Genomic DNA, 24,036 nt, shown 5'->3' with positions numbered 1-24,036 from the left:
TCTCCGAGAAGTTTAAGCTTTTCCTAATTAGAAGTTCATTCTGTTGCAACAAATGTCCTTGAGGTTGTGAAGATCTCACAGTTTACAAATAAATAAGTAATAAACAAATAATAAATAAATCGGAGCTGAGAGGTGCCGAACATGGCACAGCACAGCCCCGGGGTGCGCGGGGGCATCGCGCCGGCCCCACGGCGAGGATGAGGAGGATGAAGCGGAGAGCGCTGCGCCCGGAGCTGGGGCGGAGCTGCCGCCCGCCGGGGTGGCCAGAGCGCAGCAGCCGCGGGTCCCTGCGCTTGGAGCCGGCGCGGGGCGGGGAGGCGCCTTCTCGCACATCATAAAAGTTTTTGGGGTGGCGGAAGAAGGGGGCGAAGGGGCTGCCGGGCTCTGCGCCCCGGCTGCCGCACCTGCTGCGCGGCAGCGCCCCCGGCCCGCCGGGCGCCGCCCCGCTGCCCCGGGCCGAGCCGAGGCCGACCCGGGCCGCCCCCCGCACCGGCCGCGCCCCACGCCCCGCCGGCGTCGCCCGGCCGTTATTAGCCGCTGCCGCCGGTGGGGAGCGGCCGTTGCCGGGAAGATGGCGAGTCGCAGCCTCCGCCTGCTGCTCCTCGGTTACTTGGGGGTCCTGAGCTGTAAGTGGCCGCGTCCCTTCCCCGCGGAGCAGGCGTGGGGGATATCGCGTACCGCGCCCTCCGGCAGCGCCCCGGCCGCGGGGGTGGCGGTTCCCCCGAAGTGCGGGTGGGTGTGTTGAAGGGGAGACGGCTCGGGCCGGGGGGTCACCCGGCCGCCTCCCGGGCTCTGCCCGCCGAGAGCCGCGCCCGCCCCCGCGGCAGCGCTGCCCGGCCCGGGAGCCTCTGGGCAGGGCGAGGGGGCCACGGCGGGATGTCTTCTCCCCTCCGGAGCAAGAGGAGCCAAGTCTCGTCTCCAACAGCGAAATAAAAGCGAGCGCTTCGTTCGCTGCAGCCGGGGGAGTGCGCGCTGATTATTTCCATGTGTCTCTTGTTTTTACACAGATGTAACCTGTTTAAGCCGGGCCTGTTTCAGCGCAAGCTAGTGGTTTTCTGCAGTGATGCAAACTTTAGGATGCAGGCTGCGTAGTTTGCTTTTCTAACGGCCTTTACGAGATGAATGAGAAAGTGATGGGAGCATGTTTTCTGGTGTCAGTGCTGCATGTTGCGGCTCCAGAACAGACTTATGTTTCTAATGTTTTTGTGGTTTTATTGTTTAACTCATTAAAAAACAAAAGGGGGAGGGGGAAGGGCAGAAATGTTAAAATAAGTTGGCAAAAGTTGCCCCACCCAGAGAGCACACCGAAATAAGAAAAAAATGGATCATGAGGCCACATACTTGTGAAGAAACAGTGAATTAATATACAGTGTTAACAGTGCCAGTCGTATGATAATGCTGTCACTTTCAGATCATGTCTTACTGTGCTCCTCTTGTATGCTTCTTGTGTCTTGCTGGTATTTTAGGGAAAGGGGCTGTACATAGAAATTGTGTTCTGAAAAGAATGTTGTAGCACAGTCTTGCAATGAAGTGACCACCAGGAACCACAGTGGGATGGGTTCTCACTCTGTTGTGGATGTGGGGCATCCACTGTGCTGATGGGGAATATGTTTTGTATTTTACCTTTCATTCCTCCTCACCTAACAGAAAAATGTGTGTGTGTGTGTAAACTCCTTTTTTGCAGAGGAGGGCTGTTAGATGGGCAGATAGCACAGATTTTGTCTTTCATATAGTAAATAAAAATGATTTTTTTGTTAGTTACATGGATATACCTAAGCAGTGAGGCTGCTGTGGTGTTTTTTTTTTTTTGGTGACAGGTTTCAATGTCTTCAGGCTGCTCAGCTTTCTGGTTATGTGTGTCTGTTGGCGGTGCTGGCTTTGACCAGTGAGGAAAAGATAGAGGGTGGTTTGGAAGCAGTACAGTGGATCAAAGTCTGGTGCCTACACTGTTGTCAGACTTACAATTTCTTTTTTTTTTTTCCTTCTTCCTGTCCCACTTCCCAAGAAACACCAGGTGGAGTGAAAGTTTACCAGCAAAGTGCTGATAAGAAGTCATCACACGAAGAAAGTGACTGTAGGTGGGTGTGCAAATGCTGATTGTTTGTGTGAGCCAGAGGAAATCCAGGCAGTCGGGCATCTGCTGCTGCTCCTGTGGCTGGAGCGTGTTCACATGAACAATAAGACTGAGTAATACTGTTGTCCAAATCAGATGTATGGGCTGAGTGGCCTCTTATGTGGGACTGGGGCCCAATGTGCTGTGGAGATAGTGGACAATGGGCAGACACTAATGAGGAAAAGAAAGAAGTGGGTGATACCTGAAGCATGTGAACATTATATTGTGGAGCAGGTCTAGAGAACTTGCTTGGTAGTTTAGCTGCAGAAACTAAGAGCTTGGTCAAAGGATGTCAGCATAGCCATAGCAGTGCTGAGGTAGATAAGTTTTGGATTGCTTTTCAGTGAGAACCTACTGAGAAATATTAATTACCTGCAGCAATAGCGGTTTCTCTGAGCTAAAGCTTCCCTTTCGCCTTTAATTTTGGGGAAAGCAAGGGAACTGGAGGTCTTCAGTCATATTCTCTGTCAGCATGAGCTCCTGAAACTGGTGTTATCTGGAAAGTTTTAAAAGGTGCCACAGAGGAAGACTTGTGAGCTCTATTGATGAGGCAGTTAGAAAATGTATAGAAATGATGGTTATTAATCATTGTGGCTACTCTGGAAGAGATGCTATGTACTGATGAACTGACATTTTTGTGAAGTTTCTAGGTATGATTTTTCTTGCATTAGTGTACATTAGAAAATAGACTTAAGATGGTGATGCTGGAAGCAAATCCAGTACAATATGTCTGTCTGAGGACAATGCAGAGGCAATAAATAGTTGCCTGTTTGGAGCTCATTGAGGTAGTTTGAGGTGAGGGTTTGTTTGTTTATTTTTGGCTTTAAAAAAACCACTCCTTAATGCTCAGGAATCTTTCAACTAGAGACAGAGGTTCTAAACCAAAAAAGCCTTATGCATCTTCCCCACACCCACAAGAAGAGATCGTAAAGCAGGACCGAGTTGGCTCTAGGAATTGGCAGTGGAAGTCTTTATACTTTCCTGATTATATGTGATGTACAACTGGCGTACTCAATTTTGAGAATATTGTCAATCCCTAGTCTTCTGTTGAACCCTCTTCATTTGCTGGATTAAGCTGGTAGAGACTTACTCTGATTTCTAAATTAGAGTCCATAATCAAGTGAGATGGGAAATTTCTAATACCGCATAATTCTCTAGTAATATCTGTACAACATAATACTGTAAACCACCCTACCTATTTTTTGGAGAGGAACTGGGGGGAAGAGACATCAAAGGGAGATTCTTTCTCTTGCTGTTTCGGTTGAGGCGCAGTATTCCTCTGCTATAGGCCACTAGTGGTCTACAAACCTGCACAGACTCTTAGACATCATAACATAGGCTGTGAGATGACAGTATACTTCTTAAATATAAACAGACAAATGAAAATTAACTACAGAAAAGCAATGCTTGTTTATAATGTTTGGCCTCACTTTTTTTGTTTATGACTGTCGTGACACTGCACGAGATACCTGAATGCTTTTAAAATGGATAAAAATTGAGGACTTGGTTTGAACACCTTCCTGTCTTTAAAAGGGAGACACGCTCCTCTCTCTACCTTATGTTACAACCTTCACAACTTCACCTTCTTGGTTAGATCCTCAGGGCTCAGAAGAAACTTTGGCTGTGAGTTATTGGCATGTCTCTTGGAAATTATGCACTTTGCTGCATTTGAGCAAGTCATGCTATTTCCCTTAAACCTGAGCATGCTACTTGGAAGGGGGTTTTGATTTCTAAGAGGCCTCAGCCAGAAGCAATGCTGTTTTGTGGTAATGGCTTTGTCTCTCTCCTCTCTCTCTCTCTCTCCAGCAGAGAAGAGGCAGAGTGAGCTGGTCCCTGGCTGCCCTATGGTATCCTTAGTTCAGGTTACTGGCCCCACAGCCTTCTATTGGATGTGCAGATTAAAAATGAGTGACTGTCTTCTCCCACTGCATAAACGAGACAGGAAATGTATCTGGAAGTGTCATGTCAAGACAACTGAAATTCCTCGTTTTCTTCTATTTAAGGTGGACATATGCAAGCAGAGGACTTGCTTTTGCTGTCGCTTGGCCTCTAAGGTCCTGTTGTCTCAGCTTTAATGTTGCAATAATTCTTTGTTTGCGTTATAGGACATGTATTTCTGGTAATTGGGAATAGCATAGGGCATCTGGCATTAATAATAAGAATTAAACTACCACTGTGATTAGCAGATCTAATTGAGCCTGGGTGAGGTCTTCTCATTGGCTATTTAGCTGAATTACATGAAGATATTTTTTCCAATTGTTTCCTGTATTATGCGTAGATTTCCTACTGCAAACTGCTTTGGCAGCAGCATGGTAGCTGCCAGGTTCTGCTGCAGAAACTGGCTGATGACATCACAAATGGTTAGGTAAGAACTCACAAGTAGTTGAACTTTTGACTTCACCTCTACTCGTTAGCTGACTGACTTCACAAAACATGTGGGACCATCTTTTGTGACCTAGAGCTACCAAACTTGTCTGCATCCACTGATTAACCCCAAATGTTATTGGGGGTGTGCGCAGACCCCTTTTTAAAGAAGTGAGCTAAAAATGTTAGAGAAGGCTTTTGCCCTTCCTCAAAGGGTGCCCTAAGTGCTTTGGTTTCTTCTCAAGTGCTGGTGGTCATGAGAGAGAGGTACTCTTCTTACGTATGGGAGAATATTCTCGTAAAACTGATATTAAAAAAAAAATCCAGTTTCTCATAATTTCACATCAGTTAAGAAATATCACTATTCTTTACTTAAGATGGACGGTGACATGCATGTGAATCTTCTGCAGCAACAGTAAGCAAGCCTCCCTTGTTGTGGTGGGGTGTGTAGGTTTGGGTTGTCAGTGCTTTTGGAGGGGCAGGAAGAACTAGTAATTTAATTCTGAAATTGGGACTTAAAAGTTTACATATGGTGTGATCTACTTAGAGTCCATCAACACTCAAAATGTCATCTTTCTGTTGGAGTGCTTCTGAAGACAGGCTGTTTATCATCAGTTCCCTGCAGCTGGCAATCCCTTTTAGGAATACTTTTCTCGAAGTAAGGCTTAGTGTTGTACTTTCTCTTAGCAATGTTAGAGGTGACTCCAGTGTAAATGCTTATGTAAAGAAAGATTCCTAAGTAATGTTCACATAGCCAGAAGTGTCCACATCACGGTATAAATATATTATATATCAAAATAATTGAAGCACAAGCTAGACATTTGTATTTGTCATTGCAGACTATTTGCCAGGGCCATATGGAATGGCTAAATTAAGGTTCCCTTGAAGTTATACAATGATCTCAAACAACAACAAAAATTCTTAAAATAGTGTCCCAGTGGATGTATACAATGAACTATCTTGTTGCTGTCTTTTCGTGTTTGGCTGGTTGGAGTTTTTCTTCTCCACTGTGATAACTTTGTGGCACTCTTGCATGTATGTGGGAAAACAGATGGTTTACAAGTTATAACTTTCTAGTTTAGTGGCTAATTTATGATGAGGTGGGCATTTTAATGGAAACTGAGGGAAGTGTTATGTGGAAGCTGAAAGGCAATTCATTTACCAGTAATTAATTCTGTTCTGGTTAGCTCACCTTTCTCCTTCCCTCTCCCTGCCCCCAATTTTGTAAACCTAGCTTTGTTACAGTTTTACTTTCTGGCATATCTTTTCTTATCCCCTGTACTTTTCAAAGAACTATTAGTTCTAACAAAACATTTCTGCAGAAAAGCCAGTTGTGTCTTCCTCAGAGCATTGTACATTATTGTGCTGTAATTCCACCACAGGAAGCTTAAAGCAAATATTATGGTGTCTTGTAATCAAGACAAATGATTTGTTTCCTTCATCTAAATACTGTTGTTTTTTGGTTTTGTTTTAGAGAAATGAATATGTATTTCAGAGAATGAGACAGCAAATCAGGCTGGAGGAGTATTTGGATGATTGCCATTGCTTGTGCTCACCTGTATTTCCAAAGCTGCATTTTTTTTCTGGAAGGCTCCAAGGAGTTGTGTCACCTCTATGCTCACAGTATATCATTGAGCACTCAAGTGCTTATATAAAATGTCTTAAACCAGGCAGAAGGTGAGCTTGGCAGCTGAACATCTGGTCCTGTTCACTTGCTGGTTTCTAACACGCACTGGGACGTCAAGGAGCTTTTGGAGGAGGAAGGCGGGGAAAATAACCATTTCCAAACAATGGTGGTAGTTGTTAAACCACTACTAGGTCTGTAACCTTTCCTGCTTAATAGAAATTAAAGCAAGCATCCAGTTTCTCTCAAAGATTACTTGCACGGGAAAACATGATAGGAAAATTGGTAGTATGCTTTTTTGAGTGCTTGCTTTTTACAAGTTCAAAATTCAGCAGTTTTCAGTAAGAGATAGGAAGATGAAACTTGCATTGAAACAGCTACAATGTGGTTGTGGCTACTTGAAAAAGTAAGAAATGGTCAGACTTGAGGTGGAAAGAACAGATCCTACAGGTATGAAGTTTCAGTAGGTAAAATTACATAGCTTTTGTTTGGATTAACTTTTTAAGGGTTGAACATGCTCTCAAGCCCATCAAAGCCACTGGATCAGACTCAAAGGGAAACAAAACATATTATCGTCTGGATGGAAAGTGACATAGGTTGTTTTGATACCAGATAATTTTAAAAATAAGGGCTATATTTGCTGTTCACAAACTGCTAGCATAGTGCTTGGAGGTAATGATGGAACACGCATTCTTGAGAAGTGACTTTTGCTCAAATTAATATAATAAAGAAACAAAAATTATTATGTATTGATTCTCAGTCTACAGAAAGTGCTCAGTATGAGCTGGGAGAAGTTCTTGGGGGTGGTATGCTAAGGACTAGTGTATGTTGGCTAGAGCTGTCTTAGAGTTGGAGAAGTCTTTGTGCTTGTCATACTTGTAAACATATGAGGAAACGATATGCAGAAACCAGAGTCTGAATACATATTATGTGAGTTTGACAGCAGTTTACCACTTGAATGTATAGACAGTACCTGTCTCTGGGAGGCCCTGGTTTGTAAATGAAGTCTTCTAGTGGCTGTACTTAAAAAAATGAGTAAAAATACATAATCTGTAATGATATCTATGGAAGGCATAGGTGTGTTTAGGTGCATTCTATGGCTAGCTTTTGTGCTCTAGTACCCTTTCTGTTTTTATAAAATGGTCTTAGAAAGTAAATATTTGTTCTTCACCCTTTGACTGTTGAGCCACCTAAACTAATTTTTGTACCCTTCCTGCACTCTTTAAGCTAGTCAACCACAAAGGTGAAAAATTCTCTCTTAAACTCCTGGCTTGTCATTTGTGGTTCTTGTTTTATGTATGCTTGTGCCAGATTGGCTGGGATTTTGGGGGGTGTGACAGGGCTTTGTTGTAGCTTTGACACCATTCAAGCTGGTGGTGGTGAGCTCTTCTGAAACAGGGATTCAAGCAAGCTGTTCCATGTAGTTAATAACAAAGGGCTATACTTGTGTATTTGGGGAGGCTGCTTCCCTGCCTAGATACAGAAAAATCTGAGAGGGCACAGTGGCTGGGGATGAGAAGTTTGGGGTTTGGTGTGCTAAGGCCTGTGGTGGGCTGCTGGCTGGAGCCCCAGCAGCTCTGGCTGGAGGTGTCGGTTGGGACATTCTGAGCCACTGATCTCATGGTGCAGGGCTCTGCTGGGTCTTACGGACTGGTGTTACAGTGTTGAGCTTGCCTGAGAGCCTGAACACTTTTAAAATGTAGATTGGGGGAAGGTCAGGCCCATGCTATATGAGAGGAATGTGTGTCAATTAAGTTAACTCTTAAGTTATGCAAGTTAATTAAGCAGAGATCTGTTTTCTGTAATAAATACGACATGATTGAAAATTCTTTAAATGCTGCTCCTACTGAGTTAAATGCATTTTAATGTGATGTCTTGCCAATTAAGATGCTATATGTCAAGATGTGGAAAAGGGTACAAATTTTAGTAACTTCTAACAGATAAATGCATATATTTCATTGCTTGAGACATAGAAGATTATAACTAATCAGTGACTTATGCTGCACATAAGCAACTCCAGCCTGTTTCAGGCATTTGCAACTCCTAACTGTAGGAATAATTAAGTAGAGGAGGATTACCTCTAAAACCAAAGCAGTAGAATATCAAAGGAAGACATCACTGGTATCTACTTAGCACTGTTCAGAAACAAAAACACCTGATAAATGTTGCTGAGTCGAGTTGTTGTGTGTTGTTGACTGGGGATTTTTTTTGTGTCTCTGTCCATCTCCCCTGCTTTTCTTTAAAGAACAAGCATGTATCACAGGGTTCTCCTTGGAAGGGGTGTGTCTCGTTTTTTCCTTTTATTTTTTTTTAGTTTCTCCTCTAATGTCCGCACAAAGTCCAATTAAAATATCATTAATAGCAGTGCTTAGATGTTGGAAAACTTTGTGCAGAAAAAGTCTTTAATCTTCCAGAAGACTTGGTAGCTTTCAATTTAAATATCAGTAAATACTTTTATGTGGAAGGTAAATGTTTTATTTTTAGTCAGTATTTGAGTATTCTTTGTATCTTGCAGTGAATGCTGTCGTTGCCTTCTGTTTACCAACATAATGGTCCTCCCTGGTGTAATGTGATTCACTGATACACAAGAATGTCATAATCATTTGAGAGGCTCCTGAAAGGAAAATAAATATTTTAATATTGGAATAGAGCAATACAGCATCTGCAAATGTAAAAGAGAGGGAGGGCTGGGACAGCCAGATAGTAAGGGCTAGTAAGATTTTTAAGATTATGCTGTTGTAGTACTGGAGTGACTAATAACGCAAGCAAATTCAGAAACTTCAGATTCACTGGTAACATCAAAGTTGATGCCTTGGAGAGGAGGTAAAAAGAAGTAAGCAGACGTGGCTATAGTGTAAGTCTCCTGAGTCACCAAGAAGTGACCTTTTGGGCTGCATTAGTTTGTGGTTTTGCTACTTGCCATACAGTTTAAGAGGCCTTCATATATTCCATTTGTAAGTCCATTGCTTTATTTATTTTTCTTTTGTGAATAAGACTTAAATTTTGGACATCAACTAGTGCTGTTTGAATCAAGTGATACAGGAGTCTTCTGAACTGTATTAGGCATAAAAAGTAAATGTGATTCTGTTCTTTCTGTGTGTTTGATGTTGTTGAAATGATGGCTCAGGGGTACTTCCAGAAGTTAATGTATTTACAGCACTCTTCTTTGGAGCCTTTCAACAAATAATGTTTTAGGGGATAAAAGTCATCTGGGGAAGCTGTTTATCGACAGGGAATCAGCACTGTATGTAGAGAGACTAACTAAAAACTTTTCAGCTCTACTTTTCCCCTGTCACTGCATACTCTATTTCTTATTTCATTCATGTTCCAGTTGTATCTCTAGCTGAGTCCTCAAGGCTGTGACAATCCACACACAGTTGCTGACTTTTGGGAGAGAAAAATGAAGTGGCGTCTCTTTGTAAGCATTTGAACTTAAAGTTTATTCAATGATTTTCGAAGGCCATGTAAACAGAGAAAGAGGAGGGGGATGGCCAGTTCTTGTATGTACAGACTTTCAGGTGCAGAACATTTTTCTTGACTTAAACTTAGTGTCTTCTATGGAATATCAGAGCTACAGTTTTTTTCTTACCTTTTTAAAGTTAGCCTTCAGTCCAACAAAAAAGTCACAGAAAACCTATGTTTGCTTATGAAAATGTCATAAAACTGTAAGATGTACTTTGTCTTCTATTAAAGTAATAGAACCTAAAAGAAGAGACTATCTGTAACAAAATCTACTGAACTCCAAAAATTGTTTTATACCTCACTTTGGAAAGCTGGGAATAAGTCAATATTTAGGATCAGCCTACCATTTGGTAAACTCTAAACACAACTGGTTTTAATGTCATCTAATATTTTGAGGGAGCAAAGTTGAACTTGGATCTTATTGGGATCTTTAACAATTGACTGTATATATCCATGTATGTTTCCCCCCACCCCCAAAGCAAAAGAGCAGCTTGAAGGTAGGACAGGATGGGCAAGGAACAGAGCTGCTCTTTGTTACTGAAGCAGTGCTGTACATATGGATTCCAGCAGAAATTAGATGTTACAAGCAATTAAGGAAATATTGGGGAGGGGTAAGGAGGAATTTGCCCTTCTTTTGAAGCTTCCAGCAGAACTGTTGAACTTTTACTTAGTTGGTGATGAGTACCTCTTCTAGAAGAGAAATGCTGGTAGCAATCTATTATTCAACAAGCCATCTGGTTCCCTTTCTTGATTTCTTGGCCACTCATAGCTCTGCTGATGCTAGCTCTGTACCGTGCAGGCTCAGTGCAAGAAGCTCAATCCTGCAAAAACAGTGGGAATAAATATGGAAATATTCTCAAATCCTTTTCTTACTAAAATACATTTTTTTCTGTGAATTTAGACCTGAACTCTGAAACCTTTGTGTTTGAGTTCCATGTGATCACTCTGCTTACGCTGATTTGCATCTGCCTGTATAATCTGTTTCCCAGCATAGTCCTTGGCCTGTTCTTCAGCCACCTGTCTGAAAAAGAGATCCTTAAACTGAAATTAGTCGACCTGAGTTGAAGAAGCATAAGCACCTTTAAAGTGGTATTATTTAGCCTTATTTCTAAAGAAAACTTCAGTTTAAGCAATAATAGTGTTGCACAAGTTTCTACAGCATCAGTATCTCATGAGCAGTTGGTTGTAAAAGGAGTATGGGCAGAAGTGAGCAAAGCAGATGGCAAACCAGTAGTTCAAAGCAGCAGTTATGCCTATCTGGGAGACATGTTTTCATGAAATGTGTTGATCTATTATCTATTGACTCTAACAAGTATTCTAGAGATATAACACGTGTTTTGGGTTTTGTTTTGTTTTGGGTTTTTTTTGTTTTGGGGTTGTGGTGGGGTTTTTTTGTTTTGTTTTCGTTTTTTGGTAGAGTATTCCAGATGTAGCCATTTTAACCACCAGACTTGTAAGCACTAAGTTGCACTTAAAGTGACCCAGGAGGCTGAATCCTTGGTCAGATATGGTTTATTCTTATTAAAAAAAAAAAAAAACCTAATGGCTTTAAAAAAAAAAAAAGTAAAAAATTCCTAGCTCTACATGTTCCTGGTACTATTTCTGCCTCTGAACTGTGACTAGATTGACTCTTTAATACTGTCAAGACTACTTGTCTTCCATACAAATCATTCTGTCTCCTGGATTATTTTTTTTTGTAGTTTCACGGCATTACAGAATTGCTGACGTTTTTGTTTGTTTTTATGTCTGTGAGAGTGAATCAACTGGTACTTCTGTAGTTTAAGTACCTGCAGACAAGATAAACATCCTATTACCTAAAGCAGCAAAACAGTGAATTCTGAATGTTAACTCACATACTGAGCTTTCCCTTCTCATGCAAAGCAACAGAGTTCCTTTAGCAAACCTTACCCAAATATTCTTGAGGATGTGGCTCCTAACACAGCTCTTCTGCGGAAAAGCTGTGATGATCACCAAGTTAACATTTATGCTTGATTTAAAAATAAATAAAGCACAGAGCTACTCTCTTATGTTTATTCCTGTTTCCTGTGTAACCTTCCAGTGTTGTTCTTCTAATGTTTTCTAATATGAATACCCATAAGTTGTTTTGCTCGTTTAGCTTTTAATGCAATGAAGACTGTAGTGTGTTTGTTTTTCTGTTGTGGTTGTTTGCTTTGGGATTTTTTTGCCCTCTTCATCCCCTTTAAGGAAAACTTGGCACCTATTATACTGTGACCTATTGTTGCTAGCTCTACCTTCCGGAGGATTTCTTCTAATCACCCTTCTCCTCCTTTAAGTGTGCAAAACATCTTCTGTTTGTTCTATCAGCCTTAACTGAATTGAAGGAGTGGCTTCAGTCTTGTTCAAATGTGCTGGAAGATGGTTCTATAAAATCTGATATTAAAGAACTAAATTATCTGTTAAAGGCCTGTAGAATTTAGGCTAAATGTATGTATTCCTACTGTAAACTATGATGTTGATTGAAAATAATAGTCATCAAACATGACTGTTAGCTGCTTCTGGCAGGAAGAGACAATTGAGCAAACTTGGCAGTGTAAGAGATCTTGTGTGAAGGAAAACGGGATGAGCTAATTTGGCAGTTGTATTTGGATTATTAGGAAGGGTTCACCAAATTATTTTGGCCAGGACAGAAGTGGTCATTGTATTCCTAGGTCATATTAGCAAAGAATCAGGTTTGTAGTCTGGAGGAAAAAAGTTTAAAAATTGAATTCTGTGCTGTTTCTCATTAATAGTATGCAGTCCTAAAATTCATGGTTTGAGTGAAATTTGCGCAAGTGAAAACACTGCCACCATCCCCAGTTACTGGAAATATCTCCTCAGAAATCACAAATTCACAAAGCATTGCACAAAGCTCTTGCTGAGTATTTGTATTTAAAGAGCATCCTACTGTTTTTGGAAAGACTCTAACTTTTTTTTGGTAATGGACATGCTAGCTAGAATGAAGTCATGTCCCAAAGTCAGCAAAAATTGAATGGAAGAAAGCCTGTGTAAAGCCCTTTCTTAAAAATTCACCACAAGTTCTTCTTCTTACATCTGTTGCATGTTAGTATAGAAGTGTATTATAGGTCAATATTTGCTTCAGAGAGAACTTTTTTTTTAATTAATGTATTTCAGATGTATCATCCCCTCAGTGGGGGACATAAGGTGACAATGCTGACTTGGCTTTGATTATTATGCTTTGCTGAAAATGGACATTTGGGCATGATTGGTCCATTTAGCTATCTTACCTTCTACTTAGGATCTGTTTGCAATGCACAGTTGTGGTTACTTAGCTGTTCCTATGCTTTTAGAAGCCAGAACTTAATGCATACTTACAGGTTACTCATCCTCTGCAGTGAAAGCGCTTTGTAGAAGTTTTGAGAAGACCTACTGCGGAAAAACTGCTATAAACTTAAGAAGAGACTGAGGATGCACAGGAAATTTGGTTCCAGCTTAAATGAATAAGAAGAGACATTCCTTTGCTATAACAATGTATTTACTTAGAATGATTTAAAATTGTAGTGTTTCGATGTTCTTCCTGGCATCTGGAAAGGGGATCCTACAGTGAGGGAGCTTAAATGACTTCACTGGTTCTGAATGAGCAGGGACTCCAGTTTCCTATGGTCTTTACTGGAATTGTAACTAATGCTGGTTGGCACAGTTGAAAAGTAAAATAAATCTGTTTTCAGGCTCTTTTAAGATAAGTAATGTGTGTATTTGTAGGTGTATAAATGATACCACTTGTGAAAACGTTTACCTTTTCCAAATTGCTCAGCAGTTCCAGCAAAAGTCACTTAAGCCTTGTAGATTTCAAGGATCTTTATCTCAAATTGTGGGCCAGAATGTTTGTGTGGGGTTGGGGATGGGTTGTTTGTTTCTTCTAGTTTCCCAACTATCTTGCGATTCACGGCTGATTTTTACAGCTGATGTAAATGAGGCTAGTACTATTGACTTCAGAGAAACACGCCAGTTTGTACTGGGTACATAGCTTTGCTTTGATTTTAACAATCATTTGATGACAATTTCTCTAGGTATTTGCACAGGCAAGTGTTTTGCTGAGTTGTTACACCTAGTAATGCAACTGGAAATCTGTTTGGTTGTGTCATTTGTTTGTGTGGTCGTTTTTTTTCCAGATCCTTTCTGCAGTGTGTGATAGGTGGGTGAGACAGCAGTAGCGAGGGGCTTCTGTTCCTATAGCCTGTTCTTGTGGTCTCTTGAAACATGATGTACTAGCCAGAAATCCTCAGCATCCTGGTGCATCTTAAGCTAAGCAGCAGCTGAAGCAGCTGTAGGCTTGCACTGCATTTACAAACTACCTTTGAGCTGCTGCTGAGTTGCTGTGGAAACCAATGTTGAGCAGGACTGGGAGAGGGCTGGAAAATAGCCTTTTTTGTGAGAGCCTGACTAGTTTAAAACCCCATCCCCCACTTTCAGAAGCACCCTATGAATTGCCATGGAGACAGGAAGAGTAGTGGAGTTTTGAGTCTTGTGAAAGTGCAAGCTATAAATATTTATTTGGCTAATAGCATATGCTTTCTGAATTGTCTCTCTATTGGGATAAACTCCATGCTATGTTGAACATTCGCAAGCTATGCATTCAAACTGTTCACCTCTTCTGTGTGCACTGAAAAAGAGGAGGCAAAACAAAACTCTGAAGGGAGTTGAATTTTACATTTTAATTATTAATTATATGAAAATTATTTTTTTCCCCACACCATCTCTTGCAGTAATCTTTCAGTGTTGGAACTGCTGAAAGCACTTAGGAGGTTGTTCAGTTTATCTGGAATTGTTGCGGGTTTGTGTTGTTTCTTCTGAAAGGCTGACCTAAATAATCTTACTTTCTTGTCCTGTGCCACTTGATTTTTATTCCCTACTTTGTCCTCTACAGGGCCAGCTGTCCTTGGGGCTCTGCTCTGAAATGAATCATTAACATGATTTTAAACTCTTAGGAGTACTACTGTTAACTTTAGGTAATTAGCTCTGAAAACTCCAGCCTCTTATTACTTCCAAGATTTTGTGGTTTTTTTCTTTGCTTACCTTGAAAGTTAAGAATAAAGGCACCATCAGCTGGTGTGCTAGCCTTCCAGTTTGCACTAAACAGTACACAGAAAGCTACGGATTAACTCTTTCTTAGGTTGGCATTATAAATGAAAAACCTCTTTGCTAGTCTGCTCTGTAGTTGAGGCATTTAACACAGCAACTTCTTTCCCCTGTGAGACTGAGAGCTCCTCAGATCATCGAATACCAGCTTTTAATGCAGGTAGAAATCCTGCTCTTAGTCACTTTCTGGCAAAGCTTCTGGCTGGATGAAAATGCAGTTCTGCATTCTGTTTCTTGTGTGATGTCCACTGTGAAGGCAGAGTTACTGAAGCTGCTTAAAACCTACTTTCTGTAACAGATGAGCGTGAAGGATTGTTTTTATTTTTATGCTATATTTGAACAAAATAGCACTTTTTTCTATTAAGCTCTAGACCTCTGGATATGTAATAAGTAGTAAACCCAAGAAAAACTATTTGAACTTAAGAAGCTTGGCCATTTAAACTCTGTCACTTTAGCCAAAGTGGGTGGGTTGGGTTTGTTTGTTTTGTTTTAGTTTATTGGAGTAGGGCTGGGGATGGTGTTTGGTTTGGTTTTGTTTTTTCTTCTGAAACAACCTATTATGTGTCGGGCTTTTCTGTTTGGAGGAGCCACTGTAATGTACACTTTCGGGTGATACCTTGCTTTGTTGCAATAGAGGTCCTGCAAGCAGGATACTCAGGTAAGATGAAGCGGTCAAGTTTTAAAGTATCTGTAGATTTTTTTTTTTTAATTTGGCCGCTTTTGTCCTTAATTTTAATAAAAGAAGGTGAAGGTGAAGACTGTATCTGCTGACTTCCCAGAAAGACACTCAACGTGTGTATTTATATATCTAACAGACCTACCATCTGGATGGTGGCCTTCAAATGTATAGCTCTGCTCAGGAGAATAAACGGAGTGGAGGATTACTCCATTGTGCATGGCTCTGAGCCCTGGCTGAAAGGGAGGAAAATGCCTTTGGGTTTTGGGGAAATTTTTTTGGTTTTGCTAGGAGCAGGAGTAGGGTCAATTTTGTGTGTTTCAGATAATCAGCTGTAGAGATGGAATTTTAATTTTGTAATAGCTGCTCTTCCAAAAGAGATGCCAAACCAAATATTGGATTTAGCTGTTTTCTTCCCCCTGCCCCATCACCCTTGCTCTTCCCTTGATCCAAAAACCTAGCCCGTTTCTGCATGAACAAAAAAGTTGTCAGGAATTAGCAGAGGACTTGTATACAAGGAGGTGAGGAAAATTTAGTGGGTATCTATGTACATAAATTGTGGTTCATTACAAGGCTTTTCATAAAGTTACTACTAAATCTATGTTGTAGGCAGCGCCTTTTCCATAAGGAAAAGTTAAGCTGTGTTACTCTGCCAGTAAGCTTTTATTCCTTGTACCCCTCTATTCTTTGAACCTTCAGAGTATCCAAAAGCTTGCTGCTTTTGCTGCATCTCTGTCATTCCCAAGAGTCAATACCAAGATACTGCATTTCTAGTACTGTCTAAGAAGTGAAAATAACTAACCATATTTTGTCCTGATGCTTGAAACATTACCAGCACAGATACACTAGAACAACTTCTTTGTAGTGCCAGGAAACCAGCACTGCATCTGCTTGTATTGAGGAACAGTTTTCCTTATTGTTGTAAAGACTAAAAACTTCTTTGTTAAAAGCAGCTTCTTCAAGCTGCTAGAAAAACTCTTCTCATGTGTACATAGTGTTTGACCCCCAGGTTTTCTTCCTTGATTAAAAACATTTACAAGGTCTATGTTCTAACTAGCCAGTAAGTGTTGAAAATCTTGACACATTTCACAGCATGTTAAGCTATTCTCAAGAGTTTTAAGTGTTGCCACCAGGTCTCAGTGAATTGTAGCAGCTCCAGAGACTGAAGGACTGTAACTTGCTGTGTTTAAGTCTAGCACTTTCCAAAATACAACAGAAGTGCTGCTGACAGCTACCACATAAGTGAATGGGGCGGCTGAGAAGCTCTTTAAGTTCCTTTTCTGTTTTAGACCCCTTTAGCTGGTCAGCCAGAAAATGTGCCTTCTCTCTTAGGTTACCATCCTTTCTGCAGTGACACCACACCTATGAAAATACAAACTTGCTCTCCACATCTGGGTTTAGATGGGTTTATTATTCCGACCCTGTGGACTCCCCTTTCAGGCTACTCCCTTATTTGTTTTCTGTGGCTGAAGATATGCAGGGTTGGTTTCATGTGAATCTAAAACTTTGCTCAAAATAAATCCTTCTCTATTATTGTTCTTTAAAATTCAAGAAATTTTGTGACTTGAGATAAATGAAAGACTGAGCTTCTTTCTGGTGTGGTGTTGTGTTTTGTTTTGTTTTTTCCCCATGATTTGGGATAACTTCTTCTAGCCCTGGTCCAAAATTTGAACTCTTAATGCTATATTTATATTTACTTAATGAAGCTGGGTTTACTCCAATTATTTCAGGCTAAGTTTTGGTGCCTAAATCGCCAGTTTCAGAGATCAGTTAAGGACTCTGGCCAACATAGGATACTCTTGCAGAGGCTGTGAATACTCAGGATCTCTCTCCAGCGTGTTTTTTGGAGGTTAGAGTTCACCAAGCAGAACTGATGGAAGATGAAGGCTGCTTAAACACTGACTGCTGACAGCAACATGGTTGGGAAGAGTGGCGGGTCTGAGCCCTGCCTGCCTGTTATTAACTGTTGGAGTTAACATAGTCTAGCCTGCCAACACCACCATGAGCAGGGTTGGTAGCCTTTAGGTTGTAGTGACTGCATCTTAGACTACAAAGAAGAATACAAGTTAGTGTTTTTTGTTGTGTTTTTATTTTTTTAGGTGATTTACAACTATTTCTGTCCAAAGGTGGATAGCTTCTCCTCCCCCTTCCCCATTATGTACTACTTAGTCCCCATTATGGACTACTCTTAGGAAAAAATACAGCAACAGGACAGCCAAACCGGACATGAGTGTTTAAATGATGTGACTGTGGCAAAACTCTAGGTATTGTTTGAGTACCTCATGGTAGGTAGTTAAACAGCTGAGAAGTCTGCATCAGCATCTAAGCATGTTGCTGATGGTGGTCACGTGTCTGAGGGATGCTAACACCAAACAGATGTCTGGTTTCCTATTCTCTGTCAGTAAGAAAATTGGCCTCAATATTGCTTTATTCTTGGGACAGCGGACTTCCTAAATCTACAGTATCCTCTGAAATCCTTTGTTAAGCTTTGCTCTAGACCACCTGCTATTTAGAACTTGGCAAAGCAAATACCACAAGACTGTTTTTTCTCTTGTAACTTGTAACTTTGTTTTGATTCTGTTCTCATGTAATTTCCTCCAGGCACACTGTTTCCTTTGATTTGGTTTGACTAATACGCTTTTCCTTAATGATTCCTCCAGCTCATAGTATCAGTTTACAGCTGTATGAGTGATATCAAATGGAAAGTGTGCATTTTTGGGGGTTTACTTCTAAACAAAGTTGCTGACACATAGAAGTAGGGTTTTCTCAAGTCCATATAAAAGCGTTTGAACAAAAGGTTTACTGGTACAGTAATATGTCCTTTTCTTCACTATTGCTTTCTATATGGCGAATTAAAATCCAAAACTTAAACCTTGGATTCTGAGTAGTTGGCAGAGGCATTTCTAAAAGGATATTTTAGGAAGAGATGTTCTAGCTTTAAAGAGTTCTCCTGTCTTTTTGATCGAAATATATAATGGTTTTAATTTGGTCAGCTGTCTCTGTACCACCCGAAGTCCAAACGGACTCTACTGCTTCTTGAAGAGGGACATGCATATGTGTGGTTTGTGTGTGCAAGGAGGAGGTCTGTCTGTCTGTATGTTGAACTTCCTTCTTTTCTCTGACGCATTTTGTACTTAATTGCATTGCATAATAGGATCTTCATGTAATCTATAAATCCACTGATGCAAGGGGAAATATGGAGACTTTGTGCAATTGCAAGAATTGCAAGCTCCCAATACAAAGTAGGCAATTTTGTGATAACTTCCATAGTGAGAAGTAAGTACCATGATCCTGCCCCAGAAGTCATAAAACATGTTTTCTTACTGTGGCTTCTAGCTTATGAATACTTAGACTGTGACAGTGATCTGGATGACACTTGTATAAAAGAGGAGAAAAATTTCCAGGTCCATGAAACAGTGAATATAACACAGTAGAGAATTGCATGTGTTTGAGCTGTTTTGTGTCCAGAGAATGTCGATGTGCCAATAATTTATAAATGGCTTTACCCCCACACTGGAGCCCTAGAAATAGTTCCTACCTAAGTGTTAGCTGCTGTCAGAGCCTCAAAACAAAATATTCTTCTATTATTTCAATAGATAAATGTGATTTGTTATCTATTGGCATATAGGATATGGTGGAGGGGGAAGGTGAAAGTCAAAAGCTACTTTATTCCATAAATCTAAATAGGGCTTAATAGGTTAAAAGGAAAATGACTTAATGACTTCAGGCTTTATTCTAGACCAGAAATGTAAGAGTAGTTACATGTATACAGTCCTAAAATTACATTCGTCCCTTTGAAGGCAACCATGAGGCTGATGTGGCCCTGGGTGAAAATGAATTTGACACCCCTGTTCTAGGCCAAGCTTGGACAAAACCAAGGGCTCTCTGTGGACATGCAGGAGTAAGGGTTACTCTGGGAGGTGCTAGAGAAACCCTCATCTGGTTTCAACAGGGTGTGTGGGGAGTCATTTTTGGTTTTTATTTCTTTTTATAAAGTCCAACAGGAAAGTTTCCTTTCTTGATAAGGTGGAAAAAATTTCCAAGTGCTATTTGTAATGCAAATATTTTTTTGCTATTTCAGTATTCTAAGGATACATAAATGGCATTGCTGGAATTGTTGTCTTCTCTTATTTTTGTATTATAAACTTCTGTAGCTATCTTGGGGTAACACAAGTGGCAGTGTAATTAAAATATAAAGGAAAGGACAGTTAGTTGCACACAAGTGTGGATCTTTTCATAATGTGCACACATGAAAATTTACTTTATGTTGCTAGATGTGAAGCAAGAAAAAAAATGCTGGACATACATTTGGAAGGGGATGGTGGGATATCTGGAAATCAGCAACTCTGAAGAGTAATACAGGGGTATGGGGTGCAGGTGGTGCAGGGGCCTCTGTGAGGAGGGGATGGGGCTGCCCTGTGCCAGACACAGCCGGTTCCAGTGGCTCCGACCCACCCACCGCAGGGCACGGCTGAGCCCCACAGCCACCATGACGGTGCCTCAGGGAGAGTCTGTATAAGGAAGGGAAAAATGCTGCCCGACAGTGAGGGGAAAATGTGAGAAACAGACCTGTGAGCCCTGAGGGGAGAGGGGCAGGATCCCCTGCAACCCCTGTAGAAACCACAGTGGAGCAGGTATTGCCCTGCAGCCCAGGGAAGGACCACTCTGGAGCAGATATCCACACTGCAGCCTGTGGAAGATCTCACACCAGAGCAGGTGGATGTACTTTTAAGGAAGCTGAAGTGCATGGAGGATCCACATTGGAGCAGGCTCCCAACAGTAACTGCAGTCCACGGAAAGAAGCCCATGCTGGAGCAAGGGAAAAGTGTGTGGAGCAAGAAATGTCAGAGAGGAGCTGCTATAGGCTGGCAATAAGCCTCGATCCCTACAACCCCTGCACTTACTTCATTTTTAATTTGCAATAAATTTATTTTCCCTGAGTCTGTTTTGCCTGTGGTGGTAACTACTGCTTGATCTCCCTCTTTCTCTTGATGTATGAATGAGCTTTTTAATTTTGTCTCCCCCATTGTGTTGAGGAGGGGAAGTAAGAGAGTGGCTGGGTGGGCATATGGTAGCTGGCCAAGGTCAACCCACCACAGCAGGATACAGTGAATGAGTAACAGAACTTTTACTACAGGACTGGAGACTCAAATACCTATTCTGATTGTTGTAGCTGTGAGTCATCAAACAATGGTTATAGATACCAACTATAATTGTATTTTTTAAAGGATACTGCGAAAAACTAGAAAATTTTGGAGGGAAAGGGTCATAGAAACAATTTGGATGGAGAATTCCCTCTGTAGTGCCAGACTTGAAGCATGAGGAATGATCTTTAATTGAGAAGAGAGCCATGATGGTGTATAGGACCAGTACTGTTTAATATCTTCGTCAATTAAATAGACAGTGGGATCAAGTGCACCCTCAGCAAATTAACACAAAGCTGAGTGGTGCAGTTGGCATGCTTGAGGGATGGGATGCCATCCAGAGGGACCTGGACAAGCTCAAGAATTGGGCCCATGTGAACCTCATAAGGTTCAACAGGGCCAAGTGCAAAGTCCTGCACCCAGGTTGAGTCAACCCTGGGTATCAGCACAAGCTGTGAGATGAAGGGATTGATAGCAGCCCTGCAGAGAAGGACTTGGGAGTACTGGTGGATGAAAGATTGGACATGAGCCTGCAATGTCCACTTGCAGCCCAGAAGGCCAATTGTATCTTTGGCTGCATCAAAAGAAGTGTGGCCAAGAGGTCAAAGGGGATGGTTCTGCCCCTCTACTCAGATCTGGTGCGGCCCCACCTGGAGTCCTGTGTCCAGCTCTGGAGCCCTCAGTACAGGAAAGACATGGACCTATTGGAGAGGGTCCAAAGGAGGCCATCAAGATGATCAGAGGGATGGAACACCTCTCCTATGAGGAAAGGATTAGAGAGTTGGTGTTCAGCCTGGAGAAGTTCTCTGAGGAGACCTTATTGTGGCCTTTCAGTACTTAAAGGACACTTACAAGAAAGATGGGGACAACTTTTTAATAGGGCCTGTTGCAATAGGACAAGGGATAATGGTTTTGAACTAAAGGAGACTTAGACTAGTTATAAGGACAAATTTGTTTATTTTGAGGGTGGTGAAACACTGGCACAGGTTGCCCAGAGAGGTGGTGGATGCCCCATCTCTGGAGACATTCCAGGCCAGACTGGACGGGGCTCTGAGCAACCTGATCTAGTTGAAGATGTCCCTGCTCATTGCAGGGTGGGTTGGACTAGATGACCATTGAAGGTTCCTCCCAACCCAAAACATTCTATGATTCCGTGACAGTACCTTCATACAGAGAAAACAGCATCCTATCTCAGAGCTGTGAGAAACCATAGCTGAAAGCCCAAATGGACTTGCTCCAGTGAGAAACAAGGCACATGCTTCAACAGAAGTAATCAACTGTCAGAAGAAAACAATAAGAAACAAAAGGTTCTTGGTCTCTGTCTTTGGATCAAGACTGGATATCTGCCTACTAGGCTGTGTGCAACTCTTCCCCTGTTAGGCAGGGGAAAGGGAAATAAATTCTTTGGGGATGAAAGGAGGTTTGTGTGTGTGAGAGAGGGAAATAATAAGACTAGACTAGAAGAAATAAAGCAAGACTAGTTACTATCAGTTAAAAGAACATTAGGTTCTTAAACAAGCTGTATTTCTGTTGTTGATGGAGAGAGGGGCTCAGTTCTTGTTCGTACCCTCTGTAGCAATTGTTCACTTGGCTGATGCAGATGGAGGAAATGGACTGCATTAGGATTGTCCATGCTGTCTTCAATCCTGGTCCTAAACCCAATGGAACTGGAGATGCTTGGTTGAGGGAGGGGGAGGGTGGAAAGCTAATGTAAACTTGCGTAAAGAACAATATTTAGCTGTTCTTAAGCACTCAGACTTGTAGCCTGCCGTGGAGTAATCAGAATAACTGACTGGCTCTGGGGCCCTGCAGGAATGCTTCTGGGTTGTGAGGGAACACAGTGGAGTCCTTTCCTGGGAGGAGAGCAGCTCAGAAGAGAGGATGTATAGTGAGGTGCCATGGGGGAGGAGGTAGCTGGATGGGAGTTGATGTAAGGCTAATGGTTATTTCACTTGTTCTCTCTGGAATTTCAGTATCCCCTATAAAGAGATATCCAACAACATCTGGTGTGTTTTTTTTTTTTCTCTCTTGATATAAAACCATAGAAATGTTGACTAATATTTTCCTTCTCGTTTCAACAAAAATGTGAGGTAACTCCCAATTACACTTTTTTTTTTTTTAAACCCTGTAGAAGCTGTACATGGTATTCCTCAGTAAACATACCTGCCTTGTAACAGGAGTACAATGGAAAATACAGTTATGGATTAACACAAGTCTCCCCAGTTAGAAACAGACTGAGACATTACCCCAGTATAAAACAATGCTCCTGTTTATATAGAAGTTCTCACATGTAAATATTATTGTGCTATTGTAAAAGAGAAATATTACTATTTTTTACAGGTGCCAGAGCATGGAGAGCAAAAGATGAATTGTTCAAGGCCACCCACATGGCCAGCCTGATCTAGCTTTTAGTCCCATGCTGTCTCTAGTAGTCAATATCTAATCTGTCCAGTGTAAGGAGATATTGAAAGTATTACTTGTAGCTGTTGAAGCACATAAGAAATTACAAGTCTTTATTGCTAAATTGTCTTTTGTTTTTTCTGTCCCCTTGCAGATCGTAGAGTGTCTGGAATTTCCATTGAAACGGATAACAAAAATGTAAAAGCAGAGGAGTTTAAGGGTACAGTATGGGCATTGCTGTCATAGTTTTAAATACATACGCAACACATGCAAGCTATGCATGCAGAAGCTGTGCAACTGTTAAGATTGTCTTCTTTCCTGAGGGGCCCTGGTCCTACTTTCTCCATCGACTCTGTGTAATTTTGGTTTTGTCCTCATTTTCTCTTACTTGATGTGGGGTTGGACTAGATGTTCCCCAAAGGTCCTTTTCAGCCTTACCTATTCTGTGATTCTCTGACTTGTTTTTAGTCCTGATAGCTCACTCTCTAACTTCTACCTGGTTTCCCTCCACCTAAAATGCTGGGAACTGATAGAAGAGAGAAGCATTAGTTATCTTACAAGACAGAGAAGTGAGGGACATAAGAGAGAACAACTGTAAGTCATCCAATTGACAGTAACTATAATGGCTATTTATATATGTATGTGTCATATGTAAAATGACAAATGACTTCCAATAATGTGCTAGAGAAGTTAAGAGGCAGGGAGGAAAACCTGATGTTTGCTGGGTAGATGAGAAACGGATCTTAGTAGTGTGTATGTGAGGTTTGTGGGTTGTGTGGGTTTTTCTGTTTGTTTTTTCTTTGCAATTGGTTGGAATGGAGAGAGATGGGAATTTGGGAATTGAAAGGACTGTTTGCTGAGCTTTAGGCTTTATTCATCTGTTTGAGATAATAATCAAGTATTTGGTGGTCTCTAAAGCTGTCAACTGGGCTCTTGTCAAGTATTCTTGCCACTTTTGAGGAAGAAAAACTTAGTGTTTAGAGCTCAAGACTGGTAAGAGGAAAGAGAAGCTCTTCAGATAATATTAAAACTTGATTAGCTTCTGTCTTTATATATGGTATGGCTTCCATTTTGTTATGTTGTTGTGTGTATGATAAAGATACATCAGTTTAACATGGTTCAGATACCTTGCTGAGTTCTTTTTTTGTAGCAGCAC

General features: G+C 41.2%; 1 protein-coding gene across 3 annotated transcripts in view; it reads left to right on the top strand.

The window, feature by feature from the left end:
* The first annotated feature begins 517 nt into the window (after positions 1–517).
* JAM2 (junctional adhesion molecule 2) overlaps positions 518–24,036 on the top strand; it is a 36,760-nt gene continuing 13,241 nt past the window's right edge. Inside the window, exons 1-3 of one of the 3 annotated variants that reach the window (XM_065649082.1) lie at positions 549–626; positions 2,006–2,078; positions 23,035–23,100. Coding sequence is in view for 1 of the 3 variants with exons in the window: in XM_065649073.1 (XP_065505145.1) it covers positions 572–626; positions 23,035–23,100 (121 nt within the window). In the remaining 2 variants the exon portion in view is untranslated. Of the gene's footprint in view, positions 627–2,005; positions 2,079–23,034; positions 23,101–24,036 lie in introns of all 3 variants that reach the window. The other 2 variants (XM_065649073.1, XM_065649089.1) reach the window with 2 other exon arrangements.

Source organism: Caloenas nicobarica, chromosome 1 (assembly GCF_036013445.1).
Source record: "Caloenas nicobarica isolate bCalNic1 chromosome 1, bCalNic1.hap1, whole genome shotgun sequence".
Lineage (NCBI taxonomy): Eukaryota > Metazoa > Chordata > Aves > Columbiformes > Columbidae > Caloenas > Caloenas nicobarica.
This window is presented reverse-complemented; position numbering and strand designations above follow the sequence as displayed.